The 27,350-nt window shown below is 39.7% G+C and overlaps 7 protein-coding genes and 1 non-coding gene across 11 annotated transcripts in view; 2 read left to right on the plus strand and 6 right to left on the minus strand.

The window, feature by feature from the left end:
- LOC101298748 (nitrate transporter 1.4-like) overlaps window positions 1-1,337 on the minus strand; it is a 5,864-nt gene extending 4,527 nt beyond the window's left edge. Inside the window, exons 1-2 of the mRNA XM_004288758.1 lie at window positions 1,287-1,337; window positions 1,043-1,108 (exon numbers count right to left, since the gene is read on the minus strand). Coding sequence (XP_004288806.1) covers window positions 1,043-1,108; window positions 1,287-1,337 — 117 coding nt within the window. The remainder of the gene's footprint in view (window positions 1-1,042; window positions 1,109-1,286) is intronic.
- Window positions 1,004-2,942, minus strand: LOC101299799. Its single transcript, XM_004287282.1, has 2 exons — window positions 2,309-2,942; window positions 1,004-1,337 (listed from the first exon to the last, which is right to left on the minus strand). The coding sequence occupies exon 1, from the start codon at window positions 2,917-2,919 to the stop codon at window positions 2,317-2,319; it is 603 nt and encodes a 200-aa protein (XP_004287330.1). The 5' UTR covers window positions 2,920-2,942; the 3' UTR covers window positions 1,004-1,337; window positions 2,309-2,316.
- A 51-nt stretch (window positions 2,943-2,993) lies between these two features.
- Window positions 2,994-3,753, minus strand: LOC101299036 (zinc finger CCCH domain-containing protein 49-like). Its single transcript, XM_004288759.1, has 2 exons — window positions 3,122-3,753; window positions 2,994-3,009 (listed from the first exon to the last, which is right to left on the minus strand). Exons 1-2 carry the CDS (start codon window positions 3,751-3,753, stop codon window positions 2,994-2,996), a joined length of 648 nt encoding a protein of 215 aa, XP_004288807.1.
- Window positions 3,754-6,000: 2,247 nt separating this feature from the next.
- On the plus strand, window positions 6,001-8,489 carry LOC101300844 (E3 ubiquitin-protein ligase RING1-like). 3 transcript variants are annotated; one of them, XM_004287286.1, is made up of 3 exons: window positions 6,001-6,273; window positions 6,382-6,498; window positions 7,206-8,489. In XM_004287286.1, the coding sequence occupies exon 3, from the start codon at window positions 7,294-7,296 to the stop codon at window positions 7,924-7,926; it is 633 nt and encodes a 210-aa protein (XP_004287334.1). In that variant the 5' UTR covers window positions 6,001-6,273; window positions 6,382-6,498; window positions 7,206-7,293; the 3' UTR covers window positions 7,927-8,489. The 3 variants fall into 3 exon arrangements, with proteins under 3 accessions (XP_004287334.1, XP_004287335.1, XP_004287336.1); XM_004287287.1 differs by having other exon boundaries at window positions 6,192-6,273; window positions 7,181-8,489; XM_004287288.1 differs by lacking the exon at window positions 6,001-6,273 and having other exon boundaries at window positions 6,420-6,498; window positions 7,203-8,489.
- Window positions 8,490-11,188: 2,699 nt separating this feature from the next.
- On the minus strand, window positions 11,189-14,335 carry LOC101300088. Its single transcript, XM_004287283.1, has 3 exons — window positions 14,167-14,335; window positions 12,462-14,065; window positions 11,189-11,517 (listed from the first exon to the last, which is right to left on the minus strand). Exon 2 carries the CDS (start codon window positions 14,054-14,056, stop codon window positions 12,470-12,472), a length of 1,587 nt encoding a protein of 528 aa, XP_004287331.1. The 5' UTR covers window positions 14,057-14,065; window positions 14,167-14,335; the 3' UTR covers window positions 11,189-11,517; window positions 12,462-12,469.
- Window positions 14,336-21,107: 6,772 nt separating this feature from the next.
- On the plus strand, window positions 21,108-23,374 carry LOC101300380 (E3 ubiquitin-protein ligase RING1-like). Of its 2 annotated transcripts, none has more exons than XM_004287284.1 (2): window positions 21,108-21,354; window positions 22,091-23,374. In XM_004287284.1, the coding sequence occupies exon 2, from the start codon at window positions 22,179-22,181 to the stop codon at window positions 22,809-22,811; it is 633 nt and encodes a 210-aa protein (XP_004287332.1). In that variant the 5' UTR covers window positions 21,108-21,354; window positions 22,091-22,178; the 3' UTR covers window positions 22,812-23,374. The 2 variants fall into 2 exon arrangements, with proteins under 2 accessions (XP_004287332.1, XP_004287333.1); XM_004287285.1 differs by having other exon boundaries at window positions 21,200-21,354; window positions 22,066-23,374.
- Window positions 23,375-24,354: 980 nt separating this feature from the next.
- TRNAS-AGA lies at window positions 24,355-24,436 on the minus strand. The gene has a single exon. It is a non-coding gene; the product is annotated as a tRNA-Ser (tRNA).
- A 1,263-nt stretch (window positions 24,437-25,699) lies between these two features.
- On the minus strand, window positions 25,700-26,781 carry LOC101301519 (fasciclin-like arabinogalactan protein 6-like). The gene has a single exon (XM_004287289.1). It carries the CDS (start codon window positions 26,582-26,584, stop codon window positions 25,844-25,846), a length of 741 nt encoding a protein of 246 aa, XP_004287337.1. The 5' UTR covers window positions 26,585-26,781; the 3' UTR covers window positions 25,700-25,843.
- Between the last annotated feature and the right edge of the window lie 569 nt (window positions 26,782-27,350).

The following is a 27,350-nucleotide window of genomic DNA, read 5'->3' on the forward strand; positions in this document are numbered from 1 at the left end:
ATTTATGCTAGTTTTTTTTTTTTTTTTGTCATTGTCTTTGTCTTTGTCGAAAGGCATCATCCTTCTGTAGTTACCATTTTCTTTTTCACAAATACTTTGACAGTTTGATATTTACCAGTTTGCTGCAATGCCATCAAAGATCATTTGTACATGCACCTTTTTACTGTTGCATGCAGATATCAGTAGTGGTCGTTTAACATGATATCAAACTCTATTGACAAAAGATAGATAACTTGTATGAATGTATGTAGATCAGGACCGTGACAGCCATCAAAGTTACTATGTTAACGAGCAAGAAAAACCTTTTGAAGAAATAGGCAATCTGAGACTTTTCTTTGTCATCGTTTCCATCAGATTGGTCTGTTCCAAATCCAGAAACACTTGATTTCACCCCACCAATGCTTGATGCAGTTGTATAGAAAGAAAGCCATTTTGTTTCCTGCAGTTTTTGCTGCTGTAGTGAGACAACAAGGTGGGTGCAGATTTACTAATTTTACAAGATCACAGTGTATGGAGAACTAAGGCCCAATACCCAACTACAGGTCCTGGCCCAATACTACATGAAACGATGGGGAGACATTCGACTCGAGGAAAACAAAACAAAACTGAATTGGCGATCACCTCTGCTTGGAACATATGGAATAGCAGACGAAGGGGATGGAGAACAAAGGAGCTGGGCGCGTTGAGCCTCTAGTAAGTCAGCAACAGCAGCGCAGAATTCTCTCGGAGGTTTTCCGTTTACTTATGCATGGAACAAAACATGACCATTAACTTAACCCTTTGCAGACTCTAAAAGAAGCTCATGAAATTCAACAATGATGGATAAACAATACGCGCAATTAAGGTAATTTATCCTTTATGATAGACAAAACAGTTCCAATTTTGTAGCAACTTCTTTGATAGATTAGATTGAAGCTTTGATCCAACTGATTATATTTGCTAATTTCCGCAGAACTTTTCCAAGCACAAAATGCTTATTGATAAGCTTATCAATCACACAAAATGCTATCAATAAGCTTATCAATCACACAAGAACATATACCCAAAAAGCACCCATTTTAGAAACTATTACAAGCAGTCCTGACTCCTGACCATGAGGGCTGAGCACCTAATAACAATTCATAAGATTGAGTTCATAAGACATGTGCCCATCTGAGTGTGATCTACAAGAGTCGTATACCCCCATTTGATAAAAAAAATATATATATAAATAAAGACAAGAGTCGAAAACTTCAGAAGACGAATGTATAGATTGAGAACAGAGTCATTGGGGAGGGGCAAATTACTCGTATTACTCCCTTGTATAGTTCCTCATTGCCTGCTACCTGCCTCCCCATCTGCAAGAGAGAGTAACCCAATTTAGATGACATTATACAAGATTTCAAAACCAATATGTAGCACCAGCACTGATTTGGGGAAACACTGCATATGACACCAGCAAGTAGATTTTCAATTAGCTCTACACTAGTAGTGTTCAGACCTTCCTCAGTTGCAAAAGGTTCAAGTCAAGTTCCAAGTGCTCTCTCAAAGTGATTATGAGAAGGTAACAATTAGCTCTCCATTATCAGTATTTTACCTATTCGCTTAGATTAAGAACGGACTAGAGGTTCAAACCAGCTTCAGCCAGTAGCATAAGCAAATGCACATGTCACACTAGAAATTCACAAAAGTAACAAGGGAAAAACATTACTCAAGTTATTTATTTGAAAGCATATCAAGGACACATAATGTCATTAAACTAGCCAAAAATGCGCATCTGAACAAACAATGCAATCAAATGACGATGATTCCCGTGCCATATCCAAAGAAGAAAGGGAAAAAAGGGAGCTGCAACAAGTTCAAAGACCATGATTCACAGGAGCTCCACCACGCATATGAAATGGAAAATCAGCTGCCTACCTTCAAACAAAGTCAAAATGTCTCTACAACTCGGCCTTTGAAATTTTCAATTAACTACATGTTTATCAAGGACAATATGGCACGGGAACATGTATCCAGCTAGCTAAAGCCATGAAATCAAAGATTGAAACACATAGAGCATAATGGATCGTGAAAGTTATAGTAGCATGTTGAATACATGATACACTGGATTGTGAAAAACTGAAAACTATAGTAGCATGTATAGATGAAAAACAAACAGAAACACATGCATCATACTCGGAGTCAAAGAGCTATTGAATAGGTAGACCTATGTATTGTCTAAAGCAAATAAGTAGTCATATCAAAATGACGAAACAACAACCAATTATTGATGAGAGAATAACTACCAGAAGTTTTAGACCTAAATGAGTGAAAAAGATCAATTTACCTATCAGTTTAATCATCACGACGGCGAAGTGGCAGATGCATACCGAATGCATCCATGTATGATTGAAGTACTCCCACCACCCACCAACCAATAATAGCACCCGTGACCCTGAGGATGATCTTCAAAGCAGTTATATAGTTTCCCTGATGGATCCCCCAATACTGGAGCAGCTCAAGAAGTAAGAATGAGAAACATCTCAAGTAAACAGCAAACTGCTCTCGATTGGCCATGCCGCCTTCTATCATAGCTAGTAGGCGCGCCACATACATGGCAATCATGGCACAAACAAACCAAATGAAGAAGTAGGCCATTATGTGAGACTCCTGATAGATAATCTCAAACACCATGCCTAATATTTCCGAGGTCACAAACAATTTAACAAAGCAATTCGACCTCAAGTGCTGCTCCAGTGGTCGAACCAAATGAGAATTGTCCCCACTAATCTCCAAGGGAAGTGGATAATTGCCAGTTTGAGGCTCAGCATTTGCAATGTACATCCGGAAGTCATCATTCATTGGGGTTATGTCGCTCCTACCAACACCAAAGCGGCTGCCTGTAAGCAGATGTCCTGTCTCCACATCACCAGTTTGGATCACAAGGGTGTCACCCATGCTGATCGGGGATGCAAGGCGAATGCCTGCAAGCATACGGCGAATGCGGCTTCCCTCCACATTGCCAGTTTGGATCACAGGAGTGCCACCCTCATCACAGAAATCCAGAACCCCAGCGGTGGAGCAGGTCGGAATCCGGGTCGGAGTAGATGGCAGGCTACAGAACCCGGGTTGGAGCATCGACCCGCGTGGAGAAACAAACCCGGGCGACCCGACTGATCCAACTAACCCGACTTGAACATTCCATGAAGTGGGCAGAGACTTCACCTTCCTCAGCGACGCCACCATTTCACTCACCGAGCTCAAACCCAGCGACCGGCTCACCGACCGAGTCATCGGCGGCGAGTTTGATCCTCGGGGACTCTGCTGCGGCAAAACCCTAAGCTGCTCCGGCGTGTGCGCAAAGAAGCACACTCTCCTCTTGCAGCTAGTTCCATCCTTACACGGCTGAGTCCGATACCTCGCCGGGTGCAGCCAGCACTCGAAAACTCCATGGGCAAACTCGCAGGAATCTCCTTTCTTACAGTGACCCTTTCGGAAATCGGGGCAGGCCGAACCCGAGTAATGGAACTTCCTCGGGTCACGGCGCTGGGCCTCCTCGCCCGGATGAGCAAAAGGACAGTCGGTCCAGTCATGTGACCTGCCACGTGCGCACCGCCGCACCTTGAACTCGAACATTCGGAAATGGTCACCAGAGTAGGCATCCACAGGAGAGTCCGGGTCCGGATCGGACCCTTCGTTGTTGGAAGGGAGGTAGCGGCGGAGAGCGGCGGAGAGCGCCTCCTCACTGGGAAGGTAGGGGCTGTTGGGACTGGTGGGTGAATCACTGGCCATGAAGCACGTCTGCATCGAGTGATCGAATTTCAAAGATTCAAGATCTTGTGAGATACTAAGTAGTAGAAGAAGATCAGCAGAAGAAGAAGAGAAGAGAAGGGTGTGATTACCTGCAAGTGATGATGGAACCCTTGTTTGATCGGACTGCAATGGTGAAGGCCCGAAGGACTGATGACGTAACTTGGGAGGGAGCAGTAGGGTTCAGAACTTCAGGGGGTTTCTATTATGCGTCAGAGAGAAAGAGACAACTAGGTCGCAGGTAGTGTGTTCGGTTTTGCTGCTGGTTTTAGTTTTTACAAAAAAAGGAAAATCACAAATGTGTTGTGTTACGACATACACTGATACAAGTGATACAAACTATGTACTTTTCTCACTCAGTTCTTCTTTTACTGAACTCAAGTTTGAAGTGAACTTTTATTATTTAGATACGTGAGTTAACGCTTGTTTGGATGTTTCTTACCTAAATTCTTGAGAAATTTGGAAATGATGAAATTTGAAACTTCATCAATTAAAATTTCGTTGATTTCAAATTTTATTGTTGGTTGTATCCATCTAGAATTTTTAGATGTGGAATAGATTAAGAAAGTTTTGAATAAAATAAAATATTAGAAACAAAAAATTTAATTGTTTTGGAAACAAATAAAAAGATAAGAGTAGATTTCCGCTTGAATTCCAAAATAATACATTTTTGGCAGAAATTCAAGTAAGGAATTTAAACAAAAAAATTATTTTTTATTTTCCAAAGAAATTTGAAATTTTCTATTTTATAACGTCAAACGAGATAATTGAATTCCATCATTTTTTCTCTCGTCCAGACATACTATTAAATGAAAATTAATGTTAAAGTGAGAAAGTTAAAAGCAACTTCAATAACTTTCATATATTCGAATTATTATTCTTGGTATAATCCAAAAAGTAAAAAGAGTCAAATCAATTTTACATTAAAGGTAAATGAGACAAATCATCCTACATGGAGGAGATTAAACTCAATCCTCGACCCACAAGCTTTCCCTCATGGATCCCAAAACACCTCTTGCCGACCAGGCGTTTATGGAATTCTCGAGAACTTATTCCAATTATGGCTAAAAATATGGTGATGGTTTGGTGACGGAATTGATGGCTGAAGGAAAGGATGAAGGAGAGCTCGTTAGAGAGAGTGCCGGTTGGGTTTGTCAGTGTGGTTGCTTATCAGTATAGGTGGTTTGTCACACAAGTGTGAATTAATTTTTTAGGATGACGATTTTGAATTTGGTTTTGGGTTTTGTATGATTTGATTGGTTATTGTTGTTGTCTAGATTGATATATTGTTGTAGTTGATGAATCTACTGATACTTAATGTGTTTATTTTCGACAAGATCCTTAATGTGTTTTAAGTACATCAATGTGAACAATAGTTTTTTTTTTTTTCCCTGTTAAGGAAGTAGCATTGTTCGTTCCGGTGACAGAATGACGGTGCTGCCCCTTAAGACACCTTATTTACAAATCTGTCATTAAGCTGATAGAAAAAGACGTTTGTGCCATTTAATGCGTGTTATCTATAATACCTTACAGCTCTCTTCCTCCACAAAGAAAACTGCTTTGTGTGAGTCTCCTCGATGTGGGTATCACTCCAACATTGAGAGACACTGAATTAGATCATGCTCTTCAACATTTCGTCGTGTCTTTTAGACATGCACATCTGTTAATAATGGGTCTGTCGGATTTTTCTCTGAAACTTGTGGTGGGCTTCAAAAACGAACGATAGAAAGCTTTGACAAAGCCATGAAGAGAAAATCGGGTTGTGGCACACTTGTGTGAGATGGGATTGAGTATTATTTATCATCAAGACATCCAGAGTTGATTAGTGGGAAAATCGAAGAGTGTTTGATCATAGGGTTTGAGGGCTTTGGGGTTAATGGTGATTGGAACTCATCGTTCTATGGTATTCATCACGGGGTCCGTGTTATTCTTGACAAGGTAGAAAAAAACTGGCATGGGTTTGAACTTTGAAGGAAGGGAAGCTGAGAACAACAATGCAACAAGCCTAGCCAGCAGCAAGGCGTGGGGATTGACTAGTGTGAATAATAGTTGTTGGAAATTGACTTCAAATTAGGCTTGGGCTTCTAATATGTTGATAGGGCCAGCCGTGCCCTGCCTAGTTTACTTGTAAGACAAACCCAAAATCAAGTAGTATACGAGTCATTACATCCGGATCGGTCCAACTCTGCCCATCTCTATAATTATCTTAGAAGTCTTTTCGTGTGTTTTAGAGCAAGAACCGGAACTACATTTGCCCCGTCATACTGTGTTCCCTTCCTTTGCCCGTCGCATTAGTTCTGTGACTAATACTACGGGAGTCGGGACGGCTTTTGTACAATAATAATAATAATATAAAAAAAGTGATTGTGGTTCACACCTACTTTTATCTTTATTGAGGACGCGTTCATACCCATCTATCTACCTGGAACCTTCTCAAACAAAATTTCTCCGCGGCGGAGTGCTTAGTCTATTCTTCTCTCTACTTTGGGGATCTCCTGGATGGTAATATGCAGTTTCCTCTCCTCAAAGGCCATATGAAGCTCCAGCGTGCTTTCCTTTCTGTTGTTTCTTTTTATTTTTTATTTTGGTCTGATCCGTACTGTTGTTCAGATATTGAAAGTCACAATCCGTCTGAAGGCTATGTTTGCAGTCCGAACGATTCTCCACTGCATACAGGTCGCCGGTTCAGAATCCACTCTCTCCGTGTTCCCTACTTTGAAGATATAGGTATATATTTTCTCTATTTATACAACAACATCTGCGCACTTTGAAGATATAGATTTATATCTGTTGTGCAAACTGCTGGATCTAAAGTGGACGTTCTCGATCTCCATGGCCGATTCAATTTCACCTCCCAACTGTGTCTGTTGGTTTACCCATCTTCAATTTCTTGTTATGTAATACGGCCTGAGAACCACGGAAGTCGCAGGGAGTCTTCAGTCTGCAGCCTATGCATATATGTATATGCATCTGCATCAGTAAAAACATGTCACCCTTAAAATTATATTTAGGGGCCAGCTTCTTGTAGACCGAACTCTCTTCTCTGGTAATAGGAAAGATAGATCAACAAGGGAGAAGGAAGATCCCCACTTATTTCATTCAGTGCCTGCAGTCCCCTTTCGCCTTCTTTGCTCGGCTATTCCACAAAGATCCATTTTAGTTTAGTAGTCCTTTCCCGGAAGCTGAGAATTGGTGTTATTCAGTGTTCGTTTATATTGCCTTATTTCTAATACTAGACACAATTTCAAACTTCTCTATATGCCTCCTCCATACACACAACTGTTATCCGCCAAAACTTAAATCTGTTACGTGTGTAAATCAGTTGAAAATTTGTCTTATATGTTTCAGTTTTACTATTCAGTTGCAATACTTCTTTTTGTTGCATTTCATTGATCATTTCATTTCTTAGCTTTGCTGTGTATGTGTTCAAGCAGGTTCTAATCACCGTGCCAAGGATTTTCCTACAAGGAAGCTTGGTAGTGAAGTACTGGGCTGAGCTCACCCCATATAGTCCCTGCAGTTATGAACATCCAGCCTTATATTGATGGCGCAATTGGATGGTGGATTAGTAATGAAGGGGCCGTGATGCCACTAACGGATGAGCTTATTATCCAATTTCTATTTTACAAGCAAACCATACATGTATTTGGTCCTATTAAAGAAGAATACAACTTCCTCCAGCGTGAAAGGGTCATTAAGATCACTCTTTCCGAGCTACGTACGGAGGATACTACTAGTATTATGCAATCTCCTTCAATGCGTAAGATCAAGCAGGTTATCAACATTGAATTTCCTTCATCAGAAACTGCAGTGCGGCTTGAAGTTGAGGAACGTATACTTCAAATTGTTCAGAACCCAGGTACACCCATCTTAGTGCCTCCCAACCATAGAATTTTCGTCAAAGCAATTGACGGGATAAAGATTTTGCATGATACTTGTGATAAGGATGCAAAACAGAGAATACATGATCATTTGGAAGCTACGAGACGTGCAACATGTGCTATATGTACGGACGACGTTAACCTTAGTAAACCTAGTCGATTGCCTTGCCTGCACTTGTTTCATCACTGTTGCATTATGCAGTGGCTGGAGATCAAGCATCAGTGTCCCACTTGCCGAAGTCCAGTACCTCATGAATTTGTTACTTGGTTTTAAGACACTCATATGGCAGGAAGGAATCTGGATGTTGCAAGTTATATTGTACTAAGGTGGTCAGTCAAGTATTTGATCCTGCTTGGTTGTTGCTCGGACTAAGCTATCAAACTTCTCCCATCCCAACCGGTGTGCTTTTTTATTTTCCATCTCATATGGTGTTCTATAAAATGATTAAAATCAAGATCAAGCACGGGAGAAGGTTGATACAAGATCAAGCACGGGAGAAGGTTGATACAGTGTCTGTAATTGTAAGAGTCTCCTTAGGGTGAACAAACGGGTGACACTCCCCAAAATTTAAATAAATGCAGATACCGGAACTCAGTGATTGCTATCATTCGTTAAGCTGGTATGTATTGCTCATCACGATGGGGAAGTTCAGTGTCTGGTGATGTTTTGAGAGCTTGAAAGCATATGTTGTTTTTGTTTTTAGAGAAAGGGGTTGTTCTTATATTTTCTTTACCGAACGGTTCAGTACTTGTCCGACAATGATGCATCGAATAAGATTAAATGTTAGATGTTTATCTAAGATGACTCGTCTTTTAATTACATATGGTATGCATAGCTGGTTACTTTGGTTGTGATTTGTGAAGCTGGTTAATGTGATCCATAGTATTATATAGCTATGTATATAACACAAGCCTCTATAAGTGCTTTTTCTGCCCCCACAATCTTGCCAAGCTTAAGGCGCATTTCGTGTTAGCTTCTTTTGAATCGAAACCTTGAACTAGTAGCGTTTCAAGTGCAGAAATGAAAGCATTCTTGTCTGCAGGTAGTTTGTGATCATAAGGATTAACAGTGAATACAATGTCCTCATGCTAAAATTGTTTTTGATGGTTCTCCTTGTCATGCAATTTAATTCCAGCTAGCTAATCTGCTGCTGCATAATTCTCTTGAAAAGTTGAAACCAACTCAAAAGTGTTCTGCATTTTAGCTAATTGTGTTCACTAAAACCATATACATCGTAGGGTCACACATCATAGTTGACAAATTGATGCAGGAATGGTCCAGTGTGAGATTGTCCACTGTGGCTCCATGTGATCTCTACGTGCTTATTAGAACACTAAGCATTATGATATGCAGTGCATCTAAGAACTTCTACTGCATTTGGGAATTTTTATGATAATATCAAATCCACCGGCCATTTTAAAAAGTAGTGAACACCACAAGAAGGTAGGAAAGAAATGGCAAACAAAACCAGATGGAGATCTGAGGCCAGTCCCTACAGCCACACCTCTCCCCAGACTAGCTAGTATCTTCTATTCCACTAAATCACTAAAAGTAGTATATGCTCTCTTTAGTTATCATTGTTTTTTTCGCATACCATGATATGATATGTATAAGTTGCCAATTGTTCAAATGGTAGAAGCTTCTCAATTTTTGATATTATCAGTTCAAAGATATTATGCACAAAATGTTATTTCTTGCCTGCAGATAACAGGTTTAGTTAATTAGGTGATTAATGTTAGATGCATGTTTGTCGATCTCTATGATGACTCTTAGTTATTTATTACATCTGGCATGCAAATTAAGGTTTGATTTCATGGTGCTGTTTCTTTGCAGCAACAAATCAGAAGTTGATTCATGCAACAAAGAAGAAACAAAAACAAGCTAATAATCATATATAAAGTTTAGAGTTTATCCATATACCTTGCATATTTGATTTAATGGTCTAGTTTGTTGGCGCTTATCTAATGTGGATTAGAAGCATTCGTTGCTGCGATATCATCTTCATCTGTATATCTGGTGTAAGAAAAAATTTACTCAATTAAAAAGTTCGAGTATTTGTAAACTGCGAGTTTAGACTTCAATCGGTAGAACCAATAGTGTATACTTCTCATTAGTCATTAGTTCGAGTATATATGGATTAGTAATAGCTTTCACTATTCATTTACAGCTGAGTTTTTCGCTGAGTTCTTTATGTATGCTTCTCCTACGCTAGGTTTGCAGAGCCAAATGCAGCAAAGAGGGAGGAAATTACACATTATGAGGAACAGACAATCCAAGAAGAGTGTGAGCTTGGTGAACTCAACGAAATATTATTCACAAATCACATGTCAAAATTTAGGGCTTAGGGAGTATTATCATGATGGTGATCATCATCTATATTGACTAAATTAAGCTGCTGCACACCATAATAAGAAAGGAAAGAAAAGGCAAATAAAATTGTATTCCCTGATTTACCCCTAATCAAAGATAAGTAGGGGTAAATCAGGAAATAAAATCTTACGAAAATATAAGGAGATAAATTTCATAAATATGGAAGTGTTAGCTAGAACCCCTATGTATTATGCATTTATGCTAGTTTTTTTTTTTTTTTTGTCATTGTCTTTGTCTTTGTCGAAAGGCATCATCCTTCTTTAGTTACCATTTTCTTTTTCACAAATACTTTGACAGTTTGATATTACCAGTTTGTTGCAATGCCATCAAAGATCATTTGTACATGCACCTTTTTACTGTTGCATGCAGATATCAGTAGTGGTCGTTGAACATGATATCAAACTCTATTGACAAAAGATAGATAACTTGTATGAATGTATGTAGATTAGGACCGTGACAGCCATCAAAGTTCCTATGTTAACGAGCAAGAAAAACCTTTTGAAGAAATAGGCAATCTGAGACTTTTCTTTGTCATCGTTTCCATCAGATTGGTCTGTTCGGAATCCAGAAACACTTGATTTCACCCCACCAATGCCTGATGCAGTTGTATATAAAGAAAGCCACCTTGTTTCCTGCAATTTTTGCTGCTGTAGTGAGACAACGAGGTGGGTGCAGATTTGCTAATTTTACAAGATCACAGTGTATGGAGAACTAAGGCCCAATACCCAACTACAGGTCCTGGCCCAATACTACATGAAACGATGGGGAGACATTCGACTCGAGGAAAACAAAACAAAACTGAATTGGCGATCACCTCTGCTTGGAACATATGGAATAGCAGACGTAGGGGATGGAGAACAAAGGAGCTGGGCGCGTTGAGCCTCTAGTAAGTCAGCAACAGCAGCGCAGAATTCTCTCGGAGGTTTTCCGTTTACTTATGCATGGAACAAAACATGACCATTAACATAACCCTTTGCAGACTCTAAAAGAAGCTCATGAAATTCAACAATGATGGATAAACAATACGTGCAATTAAGGTAATTTATCCTTTATGATAGACAAAACAGTTCCAATTTTGTAGCAACTTCTTTGATAGATTAGATTGAAGCTTTGATCCAACTGATTATATTTGCTAATTTCCGCAGAACTTTTCCAAGCACAAAATGTTATAAATAAGCTTATCAATCACAAAAGAACATATACCCAAAAAGCACCCATTTTAGAGACTATTACAAGCAGTCCTGACTCCTGACCATGAGGGCCGAGCATCTAATAACAATTCACAAGATAGAGTTCATAAGACATATGCCCATCTGAGTGTGTTCTACAAGAGTCGTATACCCCCATTTGAATAAAAAAATAATATACATAAAGACAAGAGTGGATAGAAGACGAATGTATAGATTGAGAACTGAGTCATTGGGGAGGGGCAAATTACTCGTATTACTCCCTTGTAATGTATAGTCCCTCATTGCCTGCTACCTGCCTCCTCATCTGCAAGAGAGAGTAACCCAATTTTAGATGACATTATACAAGATTTCAAAACCAATATGTAGCGCCTGCACTGATTTGGTGCAACACTGCACATGACACCAGCAAGTAGATTTTCAATTAGCTCTACACTAGTAGTGTTCAGACCTCCCTCAGTTGCAAGGTTCAAGTCAAGTTCCAAGTGCTCTCTCAAAGTGATTATGAGAAGGTCACAATTAGCTCTCCATTATCAGTATTTTACCTATTCTCTTAGATTAAGAACGGACTATAGGTTCAAACCAGCTTCAGCCGGTAGCATAAGCAAATGCATATGTCACACTAGAAATTCACAAAAGTAACAAGGGAAAAACATTACTCAAGTTATTTATTTGAAAGCATATCAAGGACTCGTAATGTCATCAAACTAGCCAAAAATGCGTATCTGAACAAACAATGCAATCAAATGACGATGATTCCCGTGCCATATCCAAAGAAGAAAGGGAAAAAAGGGAGCTGCAAAAAGTTAAAAGACCATAATTCACAAGAGCTCCACCATGCATATGAAATGGAAAATCAGCTGCCTCTACAACTCGGCCTTTGAAATTTCAAGTAACTACATGTTTATCAAGGATAATATGGCATGGGAACATTTATCCAGCTAGCTAGAGCCATGAAATCAAAGATTGAAACACAAAGTGCATAATGGATCGTGAAAGCTATAGTAGCATGTTGAATACACGGTACACTGGATTGTGAAAAACTGAAAACTATAATAGCATGTATAGATGAAAAACAAACAGAAACATATGCATCATACTCGGAGTCAAAGAGCTATTGAATAGGTAGACCTATGTATCGTCTAAAGCAAATAAGTAGTCATATCAAAATGACGAAACAACAACCAAATTTTGATGAGAGAATAACTACCAGAAGTTTTAGAACTAAATGAGTGAAAAAGATCAATTTACCTATCAGTTTAATCCTCACGACGGCGAAGTGGCAGATGCATACCGAATGCATCCATGTATGATTGAAGTACTCCCACCACCCACCAACCAATAACCGCACCCGTGACCTTGAGGATGATCTTCAAAGCAGTTACATAGTTTCCCTGATGGATCCCCCAATACTGGAGCAGCTCAAGAAGGAAGAATGATAAACATCTTGAGTAAACAGCAAACTGCTCCCGATTGGCCATGCCGCCTTCTATCATAGCTAGTCGGCGCGCCGCATACATGACAATCGTGACACAAACAATCCAAATAACGAAGTAGGGCATTATGTGAGACTCCTGGTAGATAATCTCAAACACCATGCCTAATATTTCCGATGTCACAAGCAGTATAACAAAGCAATTTGACCTCAAGTGCTGCTCCAGTAGTCGAACCAAATGAGAATTGTCCCCACTCATCTCCAAGGGAGGTGGATAATTGCCACTTTGAGGCTCAGCATTCACAATGTACATTCGGAAGTCATCGTTCATTGGGGTTATGTCGCTCCTACCAACACCTAAGCGGCTGCCTGTAAGCAGATAACCTGCCTCCACATCGCCAGTTTGGATCACAAGGGTGTCACCCATGCTGATCGGGGATGCAAGGCCAATGCCTGCAAGCATACGGCGAATGCGGCCTCCCTCCACATTGCCAGTTTGGATCACAGTGCCACCCATACTGATCAGGGATGCACTGTCAATGCCTGCAAGCATGTGGCCAATGTGGCCTCCCTCCACATTATAAAACACAGAGGTGCCACCCATACTGATCGGCAGGGAGGCAAAGTCAATGCCTGGAAGCAGACGGCCTCCCTCTCCCTCCACATAAACCAGTGGAAGCACAGGGGTGCCACCCATACTGTTCGGCACGGAGGTAAAGCCAAAGGCGCCAAGCAGACTGCGAGTAAAGGCTGTGAAGCCATTCTCATTAACAGGTGGAAGCACAGGGGTGCCGCCCATACTGATCGGGGATCCAAAGTCAATGCCTGTACCTTCCTCCAAGTTGCCAGTTTCAAACAAACGGCCACCAAGCATTGCAAAGTTACCCATATCGCTCCTCCAAACTTCGGGAAGTAGACGAACACTCAAGCGACTGCGTGGAATCAAAGCCAGAAAGGGGTTGATTGTTTCGAAGTTAACCGGATCGATAGGAGATTCAAAGCCAGTACCTCTCTCCAAATTGCCAGTTTCAAGCACGAGGTTTGTATCTTGGGGCTGAAGGTCCGGATAGTCACTTTCGATGACAGCAGAATCAGTAGAGCTGTGACCGTTGCTTCCATCGGACGAGATCCCAGCTCCGACGCCGACGTGTAGCCCGCATCCGGAACCGACATTAGGCCCGTCTCCGGCGACAGCAGTACTCACTGTGATATTGTCTTCAGTGGCGGCGACAGGGACAGATGGATGCAGCAGGCACTCGACTCCGACGGCGCAAGGAGGTGGACTCTGCCCGTTCTTGCAAATCTCATCTCCGCCTCCGGCGACGGCCCCAACAGGTGAGCTCTTTCCACTTATGCCGACCGCGATATCACGTCCGGCGACGGCGGGACTGGGAGGTGAATCACTGGCCATGAAGCACGTCTGCATCGAGTGATCGAATTTCAAAGATTCAAGATCTTGTGAGATACTAAGTAGTAGAAGAAGATCAGAAGAAGAAGAAGAGAAGAGAAGGGTGTGATTACCTGCAAGTGATGATGGAACCCTTGTTTGACTGGATTGCAAATTTGCAATGGTGAAGGCCCGACGGACTGATGACGTGACTTGGGAGTAGTAGGGTTTCAGGACAACTTCAGGTCAGGGGGTTTCTATTTTGCGTCAGAGTGAAAGAGAGTACTAGGTCGCAGGTAGTGTGTTCGGTTTTGCTGCTGGTTTTAGTTTTTACAAAAAAGGAAAATCACAAATCACAAATCACAAATGTGTTGTGTTTACTACATACAAGTGATACAAACTATGTTTTTTTCTCTCTTAATTCACTCGTTTTCGTCAATTCTTCTTTTACTGAACTCAAGTTTGAAGTGAACTTTTATTATTACGTCCAGTTTAGTATTAAGTTTTGAGGATTAAGATCAATTATAATCATCAATTTAGATAGATTATATGTTTGGTAAAATCTTAAAAGGTGTTAATCTATAACTTTTTAGTTTAAATAACCACGATTTTAGAAAGCAGGTTGGGGTTGCTTATTTAAAATTGAGTTTTTAAACCACAATATCAAACTAAGTTTTTAGATACGTGAGTTAACGGTGCGTTCTGATGCTTCTTACCTAAATTCTTGAGAAATTTTGAAATGATGAAATTTGAAACTCCGTCAACTAAAATTTCGATAATTTCAAATTTTATTATTTGGTTGTATCCATCTAGAATTTTAGATGTGTAATTAATAGATTAAGAAAGTTATGAATAATAAAATATTAAAAACAAAAATTTTAATTGTTTTGGAAACTAATAAAAAGATAAGAGCAGATTTTCGTATGAATTCCAAAATGATACATATTTTGGCATAAATTCAAATGAGGAATTTAAACAATTTTTTTTTCCAAAGAAATTTGAAATTTCCTATTTTAATTATAACGCTAAACGAGAGAATTGAATTCCGTCGTTTTTTTCCCTCGTCCAAACACACTATTAAATGAAAAACAAAGTTAAAGTGAGAAAGCTAAAAACAACTTCAATAACTTTCATATATTCGAATTATTATTCCGGGTAGAATCCAAACAGTAAGAGTCGAATCAGTTTTACAGTAAAGGCAGATGAGACAAATCATCCTACATGGAGGAGATTGAACTCAATCCTTGACCCATGAGCTTCCCTTATGGATCCCAAAACACCTCCCGCTGACCGAGCGTTTCTGGAATTCTCGAGAACTTATTCTGATTACAGCAAGAAATATGGTGATGGTTTGGTGGTGGAATTGATGGTTCAAGGAGACGAACAAGGAGAGCTCGATAGAGAGAGTATTGGTTGGGTTTGCTAGTGTGGTTGCTTATCAGTTTAGGTAGTTTGTCACACACGTGTGAATAAATTTTTTGAGATGGCGATTTTGAATTTGGTTGTGGATTTTGTATGATTTGATTGGTTATTGTTGTTGTTTAGATTTATATATTGTTGTAGTTGATGGAGCTACTGATCCTTAATGTGTTTTTTTCCGACATGATCCTTAATGTGTTTTAAGTACATCAATGTGAACAATAGTTTTTGTTTTCTTTTCATACGAAATATCTATATATAAGCATCTCTAGCAGCATTGATAAATTAAAAAAAATTAGAAATTTATCAATTTTTAAATGAATCTTTGCTCCAGCAGTATACTTAAGAAAATAATAAATTTAAAAATTGGTAGAGAAAATTGATAAATTTATCAATCTTTGGGAGACAATTAACTAAAACTTAGCTAATGTATACAATTTAGCAATATTGCTGGAGCAAAAGTTCAAAAATTGCTGTTGTAAATCTAAATATTGATAGATTTAGCAATAAATTTAACTGTACTGCTAGAGATGCTCTACCATTAAGGAAGTAGCAATGTTCATTTGGGTGATGGAATGACCGTGCTACCCCTTAATGCGTGTTATCTATAATACCTTACAGCTCTCTTCCTCCACGAAGAGAACTGCTTTGTGTGAGTCTCCTCAATGTGGGTATCACTCCAACACTGAGAGACACTGAATTAGATCATGCTCTTCAACATTTCGTTGTGTCTTTTAGGCCTGCACATCTGTTAATAATGGGTATATCGGGTTTTTCTCCGGAACCTGTGGCGGGCTTCAAAAAGAACGATATAAAGCTTTGACAAAGCCATGAAGAGGAAATCGGGTTGTGGCACACTTGCGTGAGATGGGGATTGAGTATCATTTATCATCAAGACATCTAGAGTTGATTAGTGGGAAAATCGAAGAGTGTTTGATCATAGGGTTTGAGGGCTTTGGGGTTAATGGTGATTGAGTTGGGTTAATGGTAATTGGAACTCATCTATCTATGGTATTCATCCCGTGGTCTGTGTTATTCTTGACAAGGTAGAAGAACAACTGGCATGGGTTTGAACGAAGGGAAGCTTAGAGCAACAAGGCAACAAGTCTAGCCAGCAGCAAGGCGCAGTGATTGACTAGTGTGAATAATAGTTGTTGGAAATTGACTTCAAATTAGGTTTGGGCTTCTAATATGTTGATACGGCCGTGTTGTGCCCTAGTTTACATGTAAGACAATCCCAAAATCTAGTATATGGGTCAGTAGAGCCGGATCGGTCCAACTCTACCCATTTTAGAGGCATGCCATAAGAGCATCTCTAACAGCTTATGTATAACTAGAATTACCTTTATTTTAGAGGAAAAACATCATTTTTGGCTCCAACAGTTCATGTAAAGCATCCTCTATTTTATAAAAAGTGGGAAGAGAGAGAAAGAGATTAACAATATCTATAGAATTCTTAAAATTTATATATTTATCTAGAAATCTCTAAAATTTATTGTTTGCCTTATAGAATTTATTCTCTCTTCTGTAAAGATGGAAAAACGTCATAAAATTAAAACATTTAACATTTTTTTTAGAAAGGACAATAAGTCATTTTATTGATCACCGAATTGTAGGAATACAATAAAAACATAACACACCCGCAAGAGCAACGATAGAAGAGAGCTACGATAGAAGAGAGCTATACAAAACAACCTATATGACATTAGTCATCTTAATATTGTAAACCCTAAAATAGACACTGTGATCAATAAATCAGAACTGCCAGAATCATATGACTTAATTGAGATCCAAGAATCTTAGAACCATGAACTTAAGCCCATTGTAACAAGGCCTAAAAAGCCCAGCCCCAAAGGACCCAAGTCCATCTGCTATGGGCACCCAGATGGGGAACCCAAAAACTCCACACTGTCCTCTGCCGCCATTGATTCCGGCAGTCGGCTGTGACTCCACCACACCACCATCAACCTGCGTGAGCCTGACTTCTCGACGAGCCTAGACGAAGCGCCGCTCAACCAAGCCAGTCAGAGCCTCATCCAACTGGTCAGATCCACTACCCTCAATCCGCCCTTACCTGAAATTAACCGATTATAAGGCAGTGAAGTCCCCTCCGCTAAAGTAGCCCACCCAAACCAGATCGCACCGCCCACCGCTGCCTTTCCTCGAACCGAGATTAAATCTCGTCAAATTCTGAACCGCTGCTACCCTGCCACCGCACCACCGATCAAAGACTAATCTGAGGTTCTTAGATCAAAGCTTACAGATCGAGAAGCTAATCCCAATCCAAACCAAACCCAACAGTTGTAGAAGAACTCCGCCCCAAAACCCACGACTGAAGACACTGGTTCAAGGCACAACCACTAAAGCTGATTCTAGAACCACCGCCACCGATTAGAGGACGCGCCGAAAATTGTCACCCTTGCCGTTGTCGCGCTTCTCATGTGCTATGCCAGAGGAAACCCTAGGTTTCACTCTCACTCTCTCATGACCTTGTTAAGTCGAAGTTAAATTGTCACATCCCGATCCTTAAATTTTTACCTTATTTACTAACTTGATTATAATAAGAATTTTACAGTCTCCGTCAACGAAGTTATAGTTTAATTAGTCCCTAGAGGGGTTTTAGGGGACGATTATTTCAGAGAGTTATTCGTAGGAGAAAAATGTGACGAAGGTAAAAATGGTAGATTTTAGCTAGTAAAAGGTAATTTTTAATAGGGTATTTTGTTTTGGGGTGTTAAATTGGTGGAGTTGGGTATTATTTGTGGTGTTGGGCCGAGTTAGTGTGAGGCCCAAACCCCATTTTCTCCTCTCTTTTTCCTCTATTCTTCTCCTCTTTTTCTTTCTTCTCTCTTTCCTCCCGGTTCTTCCCTCCTGAGCTCTCTCTTCCTCTGCCTGAAATCCACCGCTCACCGCCGTCGTCCGGCCGAACCAGGCTGCCGCACCGGTCCCGTCTGGACCAGCATCTCCTCCTCTCTCATCCTTGGCCGATGAGCGCTGCCACATCACTGCCGAGCAGAAGGAAACTTGTCCCGAAGGACCGACTGTGTTCTCGCCGGAGCTCCCTCCTTCAGCCACAAATCTGGGCAAGCCTTGTATGGTTTTGTAGGTCTCCAACCCAGCTGCCTTGTCTTAAAATGACTCACCCCGGTTCGCTTCAGGTAAGGAGAAATTTGAGGTGGAAGTTCTAGGGCGTTTTTTATGTTTCCGTTCGATTAGTATAGCTAGGCTTGGATTTTGGGTTTGTGCTAGTTAGAAAAGTTGTATAGCATGGTGAGAGGATTATTCTGTCAAAATTTCATAGGCATTGGAGGTCGCCAGAATCGGCCTCCGGCCACCGCTATTTGGGAGTTTTGTATAGTTTTAAGTGTGGAATATTAAGGGGAGTTTATTGATGTGAATTATGAAATTTTCGGATGAGATTTGGATAGGTTTGTGAATTTCCGAAGTGTGGTATTTTTTGGCGGTTGAATAATGTAGAATCCGGCTGTAAGATTTAAGTCATTTTCTGGGGGAAGTTGTATTTAGGACTGCCGGTATGTTTGGTGAAGTTTGAGCCATTTTGAGTTAAGAATGGCGAAGTTGGGCAATGATGAGTGTGAGGGAGGCTCACGTTTAATTTTGCCAATTTTGTTTAATTATTGGATTTTTAGTTGGGAAATTAATTGTATATTTGATTCAGGACGAGAGGAGGCCCGAGCAGAAGAAGCCTCAGAGCGACATCAGGTTTAGGCCTAATTTGTGAGTGGACCTTTGTTTTAATTGAAAAACATGCGATGAATTATTTTGTTGATCATTTATTTCTTCTGATGAGACTTATTGATTTCTCGGTTATTTGACAATTTTTCCTCCTTTGGAGAGATCTCGAAAATGAGATTTTCGGTGGATATGTTTATTGGATGTTATGAGTATAGTATGTATATAAATGCTAGCTAGCCCTACGTGCTTGGTCCGTCATAATGAAGTAAAATTCCATTATAGCGTGACGTGAATGTTAGACACAAATGTCATAGCCCTATATGAAAACTACTTTCTTTTATGGTTTATTTAGGTTTTCATATAGGGAGTCCACACGTATATATACACCATCCACTTCGGTCATAATGAGGAAAAATTTCATTATGGCACGACGTGAGCGTTAGACGCAAGCGTCGTAGTCTTGTATGAATTTCTATCTTTCTAATTTGTTCATAGAATTCATATAAGGAGTCTGACGAGTGTAAATACATACACATATATGTTTATATATAGTTTAGCCTGAGAGGCTCCATTTTATTTGAGTTGGTGACTAGCCGTAGCTAGTCGTGAAATTGCCAGTTTTTGAGTTGAGCGCTTTTGAGCGGTTGCATGCAGCATAATTTCTTTGGAAATTAAAATGGGATGCATAAATATTTTTATTAATTTATTTTTGTCCACTCACTCTAACGTTATTAAATGTTTTCCCCTGGGCCATTCGTTTTAAAATATCCAGTCTACAGAATACGGGTTGGATCTAGTAGGAGGCGAGGCATAGTCACCCACATTTCCACCATTTTTCATCTGTAGGTTACCTGTTTAACCTACTTGTGTTTTCTTACTTCCGCTAGTGTCTAATAGCTCTGAATACTTGAGTTTAATGTAAATTATTTCGGTTGTGGGCGAAGTCTTGTTGACATTTTAGAATATTTATCGGAGGTTGTACGTTATTTTATTTGGATAATTATGTGTTGATTTGGAAGATGATTTATTATTCTTGGTGGTGGTTGTGTTAGGGAGCACATAGGCTCCAGAAGTTAAGTGTGGATTAAGAATTTTAGAAGTGTTTACAGGTTTTCTTTAGAAAAGGTTGTCCATTTTCACGGTTGGTTATGCCGAATTTTCAGTAATATCTTCCTTGGAGGTGGTTCCCGCATGATTTGCTCCGGGTTTTAGGGTAAATTTCGGGGTGGGTCTTGACATAAATCCTCAAACTTCATGTTATTTTCAAATGAAAATTTTTACATTAAAACATTTAACATTAAATTTGAGGTTTAATTTGAATAAATATATAATATTTATATAGATTCATAAATTATAGAGAAAAAACATTTAATTTTGTACAATAGAATAGAAGAATTGTTAGAATTGAGATGTTTTTTTCTTTTAAAGATTTTGTGATTTCATTCTTCAAAATTGATAAACTATATGTGAGTTGTTAGATATGCTGTAACGAGCGATATTAGTCTTGTCAATTATACATGATTAGGTTAGATTACGGTTGAACACTATCGGTTCTTGTCCACTGTAATCGTTGGTGTTTCGGGTAAGTAGAGAGAAGAGTGAGAAATTTATTTTCACCACTAATATTTTTTATGGTTGTAATATTATATTTTTGTTTAATGAAATTTTTGATATTTTTTTTAAAAAATAAAAATAAATTATACGTGAGTTGTCAGAGAGCATATCAGTCTTTTCGTCTGTGTTAGAGCACGAAGCGGAACTACATTTGCCCCGTCAGATTGTGTTCCCTTCCTTCGCCCGTCGCATTCGTTCTGTGACTAAACTACGGGAGTCGGGACGGCTTTTTCTACAATAATAATAATAATATAAAAAAAGTTATTGTGGTTCACACCTACTTTTATCTTTACTGAGGACGCGTTGATACCTATCTACCTGGGACCTTCTGAAACAAAATTTCTCCGCGGCGGAGTGCTTAGTCTCTTCTTCTCTCAACTTTTTGGGGATCTCCTGGATGGTAATATGTAGTTTCCTCTCCTCAAAGGCCATGTGAAACTCCTGCGTGCTTTCCTTTCTTCTCTCAACTGTTGTTCAGATTGAAAGTCACAATCCGTCTGAAGGCTATGTTTGAAGTCCGACCGATTCTCCACTGCATACGGGTCGCCGCTTCAGAATCCACTCTCTCCGTGTTCCCTACTTTGAAGATATAGGTATATATTTTCTCTATTTATAGATATAGATTTATATTTGTTGTGCAAACTGCTGGATCTAAAGCGGACGTTCTCGATCTCCATGGCGGATTCAATTTCACCTCCCAACTGTGTCTGTTGGTTTACTCATCTTCAATTTCTTGTTATGTAATACGGCCTGAGAACCACGGAAGTTGCAGGGAGTCTTCAGTCTGCAGCCTATGCATATATGCAACAGAACTCTCTTCTCTTTAGACTCAGAGTGGTAGGATGGTTGAATTCTTCTTCGCGCAAAGAAGTTCTTGGTAATACGAAAGATAGATCAACAAGGGGGAAGGAAGATCCCCACTTATTTCATTCAGTGCCTGCTGTCCCCTTTCACCCGGCTATTCCACAAAGATCCATAATAGAAAAGATAGATCAAGAAAGAACGTAGCCTCCGGCACCGTGGAAGTTTAGTAGTGTTTTCCAGGAAGCTGAGAATTGTTGTTATTCAGTGTTCGTTTAGATTGCCTTATTTCCAACACTGTCCTAGACTAGCTTGACTTAGCTTAACTAACACAATTTCAAACTTCTCTAAATGCCTCCTCCATACACACAACTGTTATCCAACAAAACTTAAATCTGTTACGTGTGTAGATCAGTTGAAAATTTGTGTTATATGTTTTCAGTTTTACTATTAAGTTGTAATACTTCTTTTTGTTGCATTCCATTGATCGTTTGATTTCTTAGCTTTGTTGTGTATGTGTTAAAGCAGGTTCTAATCACCGTGCCAAGGATCTTCCTACAAGCAAGCTTAGTAGTGAAGTACTGGGCTGAGACCACCCCATATAGTCCCTGCAGTTATGAACATCCAGCCTTATTATGATGGCGCAATTGGATGGTGGATTAGTAATGAAGGGGCCGTGATGCCACTAACGGATGAGCTTATTATCCAATTTCTATTTTACAAGCAAACCATACATGAATTTGGTCCTATTAAAGAAGAATACAACTTCCTCCAGCGTGAAAGGGTCATTAAGATCACTCTTTCCGAGCTACGTACGGAGGATACTACTAGTATTATGCAATCTCCTTCAATGCGTAAGATCAAGCAGGTTATCGACATTGAATTTCCTTCATCAGAAACTGCTGTGCGGCTTGAAGTTGAGGAACGTATACTTCAAATTGTTCAGAACCCTGGGACACCCATCTTAGTGCCTCCCAACCATAGAATTTTCGTCAAAGCAATTGACGGGATAAAGATTTTGCATGATACTTGTGACAAGAATGCAAAACAGAGAATACATGATCATTTGGAAGCTACGAGACGCGCAACATGTGCTATATGTACAGACGACGTTAACCTTAGTAAACCTAGTCGATTGCCTTGCCTGCACTTGTTTCATCACTGTTGCATTATGCAGTGGCTGGAGATCAAGCAACAGTGTCCCACTTGCCGAAGCCCAGTACCTCTTGAATTTGTTACATGGTTTTAAGACTCATATGGCAGGAAGGAATCTGGATGTTGCCGGTTATATTGTTCAGACTAAGGTGGTCAGTCAAGTTTTTGATCCTGCTTGGTTGTTGCTCGGACTAAGTAAGCTATCAAACTTCTCCCATCCCAACTGGTGTGCTTTTTTATTTTCCATCTCTTATGGTGTTCTATAAAATGATTAAAATCAAGATCAAGCACGGGAGAAGGTTGATAGAGTGTCTGTACTTGTAAGAGTCTCCTTAGGGTGGGTGAACAAATGGGTGACACTCCCCAAAATTTAAATAAATGCAGATACCGGAACTCAGTGATTGCTATCATTCGTTAAGCTGGTATGTATTGCTCATCACGATGGGGAAGTTCAGTGTCTGGTGATGTTTTGAAAGCTTGAAAGCATATGTTGTTTTTGTTTTTAGAGAAAGGGGTTGTTCTTATATTTTTTTTTACAGAACGGTTCAGTACTTGTCCGACAATGATGCATCGAATAAGATTAAATGTTAGATGTTTATCTAAGATGACTCGTCTTTTAATTACATATGGCATGCATAGCTGGTTACTTTGGTTGTGATTTGTGAAGCTGGTTAATGTGATCCATAGTATTATATAGCTATGTATATTACACAAGCCTCTATAAGTGCTTTTTCTGCCTCACAATCTTGCCAAGCTTAAGGCGCATTTCGTGTTAGCTTCTTTTGAATCGAAACCTTGAACTAGTCATGAAGTGTTTCAAGTGCAGAAATGAAATCATTCTTGTCTGCAGGTAGTTTGTGATCATAAGAATTAACGGTGAATACAATAACCTCATGCTAAAATTGTTTTTGATGGTTTTCATTGTCATGCAATTTAATTCCAGCCAGCGAATCTGCTGCGGCATAATTCTCTTGAAAAGTTGAAACCAACTCAAAAGTGTTCTGCATTTCAACTTATTTTGTTCACTAAAACCATATACATCGTAGGGTCACACATCAGACTTGACAAATTGATGGAGGAATGGTCCACCCATCTTAGTGCCTCCTAACCAGCTGTGGGTGCTTGTCAAATTATTTCACAGGATAACGATTTTGCATGATGCTTGTGACAAGATGGCAAACATTAGAATACATGATCTTTTGGAAGCTACAAGGCGTGCAACATGTAGTATCTGTTTAATCACTGCTGCATTAGAAAGTGGCTGGAGATCAAGCATGACTGTCCCTATTGCCGAAGTCCGGTGCCTCGTGAATTTGTTACATGGTTTTAATACTCGTGGCATGAAGGAATCTGGATGCTGCCATTAGTATAGTGCATGTTCAGACGAAGGCGATCATTCAAGTATTTGATCTAGCTTGGTTTCTTGCTCCGACTAATTAAGCTTTTAAACTTCTCTCAGCTAGCTAGTGTGCTTTCTATATTTTCATGGTGTTTAATAAAATTAAGATTAAGCATGAGAGAAGGTTGATGTAGTGTCTGTACGTGTTGTAAGAGTCTCCCGTCTTCCTAAATTTGAGAAATATTTCCTTCCAGTCTGCGGCAACGAGCCACTCAGGAAAAAGAAAAAGAAAAAAAAACGTGGTCGGCAGGATTCGAACCTGCGCGGGCAAAGCCCACATGATTTCTAGTCATGCCCGATAACCACTCCGGCACGACCACAAGATACTAAGTTGAAGCAATTTACATTATTTGACGGAGTTGTAACCACAACTTTCAACTATTTCCTTTTCCCTTGATTTTTATTCATAGGCTGATTGGCTTGTGTTCATAATTTACATGTGGGACTGAACTTAGATATTTGTATATCCAGGATTCCCTCCATTTCTCTAACATTTATAAGCTAGAAGGATGGTGGCATGGTGATCAAGTTTCGAACAGTTCGAAGTATATGCTATAGCTCCTCAACTTCCAGTTATGCATGCAATAGGAAAAGCCAGTTTTGCTGTAACTATTCGATAGGTTAATTAGATTGATTGAATTGAAACTTTGATCCAACTGATTGTATTCCAGGGCCAAAGAATGATTACTCTATTTGTTTGCCTTCCTATATATTGGAGTGTTAGACCAAATTCAATATAGAAGCTAGCAAGTCGAACTAGATATCATTGTTTGAGCGCGACAAAGATTAGTAATACCAACATTTTTGTTTAATTCATTAATCGTATGTATACTAGTTTGAACTAGATATGCATGTTCTATACCTGTAGCTATGTGTTCTTGACCTAGTTAACACTGTATTAATCGTGTATATATATAGCTAGCTTCATCCAAAGGCCAAGCCATATACAACTTGCCAACCAAACTAATATCCTGTCCACAATAATTCGTCATTTTCTTCGAAAATAATTACCAGATTATTACTATTATTTACAAAATTTTATGTTATGGTCAACGACGAAACTACATTGTAGGCTAGTACGTAGGACTATAATCCATATGAGAAAACACTTAGTATCTCTACTACAATAAAGTTAGACGTTTAGAAATTCACCAAAATATGTTATCCTATATTACCCATATAACGTTAACTGAGACAATATAATTTAGGGTTATTATAGTAAAAATCAAAATAAAAAAAAATTAAATAAATAAATAAATTGCAAAGAAAAAGATAATTATGAAAAATAAACGTGGATATAGTGAGAGTACAAGATTAAAAACTGTAATTCCACTTAAAAAATCAGATTGATAACTTTAGATAGTCACTACTCCTTAATTTTAGGTGATTTTGTAACACCATGCAAATATGCACGGTAAAGGTAAAAGCTTGTATGTATAACCATGGGTGTTATTTCCCAAGACGCTTTAACTCGTTCAGTTGGCAGAGTGCTGAGGAAGTTTCCATTCTAGAGGGTTCCGTCACCATAACCAGTTCCGGCACTGGTTGTGATGATCAAAAGCAAAAATTCACAAGTCATAATTGACAATCAAACAATCTCCTTCAACAAAAATTAAAATATGCCAAAACCAAAGAGGAATAATAATCAAGAAGTACATGAATATTGTGGTCGATCGATCGGTACAAATCACACTGCACAAAAATAGTACTGCTTATATTACTAGCTGCTAGCTGCTCCCCATGAAAAACAAAGCCAGCCCTAGAGCCAATCCCACGAACGATCCCACAGTCGTCTTGCTCGAACCACTAGTCCCATCCGTAGACGGCTCCGCGGCCACCGTCCCTTTCGTCGTGTTGGTGCTTCCGGCCGGAGTTTTCGCAGCAGTAGGAGCCGGAGACGCCTCAGCGAACATGTCATTAGGCAACAACACCTTGTCAATTTGGTACACAGCCAACGGAAACTGCTGCCTCAATGCATTGTTGATCTGAGTAGTCACCGCCCCACTTGACACGTTCACTTGGTTCCCTCCGGATCCGGTGAAGTTCAGCCCGTAAGATCCGCCGCCGTTTTGGGAGGAGGACTGAGTCCTCACGGGGTTTGAGACTGTTAGGAGACTTGCGAGAGTGTAGTACTTGGGGAGAACATGGTAGAGAACGAGCTGGACTTGTTGTTCGGAGGAGAGGTCGTTTAGGGTTCCGGCTTTGAGGTTTGTGAAGGCGTTGTCGGTGGGGGCAAAGACGGTGAGGCCCTCAGTGGTGGAGTTGAGCTGGCTTTGGATTTGGGTGGCGACTTGGGTTTGGGAGAGGAGGCGGAGGAAGGTGGTGTATTGGCCAGCTTTGTCTAGGATGCCGGTGAAGTTTAGTGGGCCGGATGGGGCCGGGGCGGGAGCGGTTTGGGCTTCGGCGTGGAAGACGACGACGGCAAGGAGGAGGAGGAGGAGAGGGAGGGAATGTGTGGAAGCTGCCATTGTGATGATGAAGAAGATTAAGGTGGTGGTGGACTGGTGGTGGGATGAAGAAATATATGGGATAAGGAAGTAAGGTATGGGGGGTGAGGCTTGGGTGGAATGAGCTGGAGAACTCAACTATAGTGTAGAGTGTAGACTATATTAATAATCAAGACAAAGAAGAAGAAATGATATTTGGGCACAAACGTGACAGCCTTAGAAAACAAATGTGATTGGAAAATTATATACAAGCACTAGAATTATATTATTTAGCATATTAATTTGATCAAACATCTCAACTAACAGTTTCCCCAGCTTTGATTTGGATGCCTTCACTTGATTTTAGTTTGATATACATGATCCAGCTTTGTTTTTAAAAAACACTCTTGATCAATTTACAAGATAAGAACCTTTTTAAACACATTCACACGCACAATATATTGATTTACACTCAAAATTGAGATACTCCGTTAATGTTTAGCTATTACAAAACCGCAAAATGAAGTTACATGAGTTGAAGTGGATCGAAAGGGTTTGATCAACTTGACTTGCTTCTAAATGGGAGTAAGCTTTCTTAAATCATGAAAGGGTTTTAGCTTTGATTAGATAATTGGTGTCTGACTCTTACATATTTGTAATTATTGACCAAATACCAGATCTGAGATATAGTTTACATATAATTCTAATCTCTCTGGTGGAAACAGCTACTAGAGCGGGTTAAACTAAGACCAAATCAAACTTGCATTAATTCAACTTCAACCATCATCGATCTCTGACTTAGTATAAA

The sequence above is a fragment of the Fragaria vesca genome, linkage group LG1 (genome assembly GCF_000184155.1).
Source record: "Fragaria vesca subsp. vesca linkage group LG1, FraVesHawaii_1.0, whole genome shotgun sequence".
Taxonomy (NCBI): domain Eukaryota; kingdom Viridiplantae; phylum Streptophyta; class Magnoliopsida; order Rosales; family Rosaceae; genus Fragaria; species Fragaria vesca.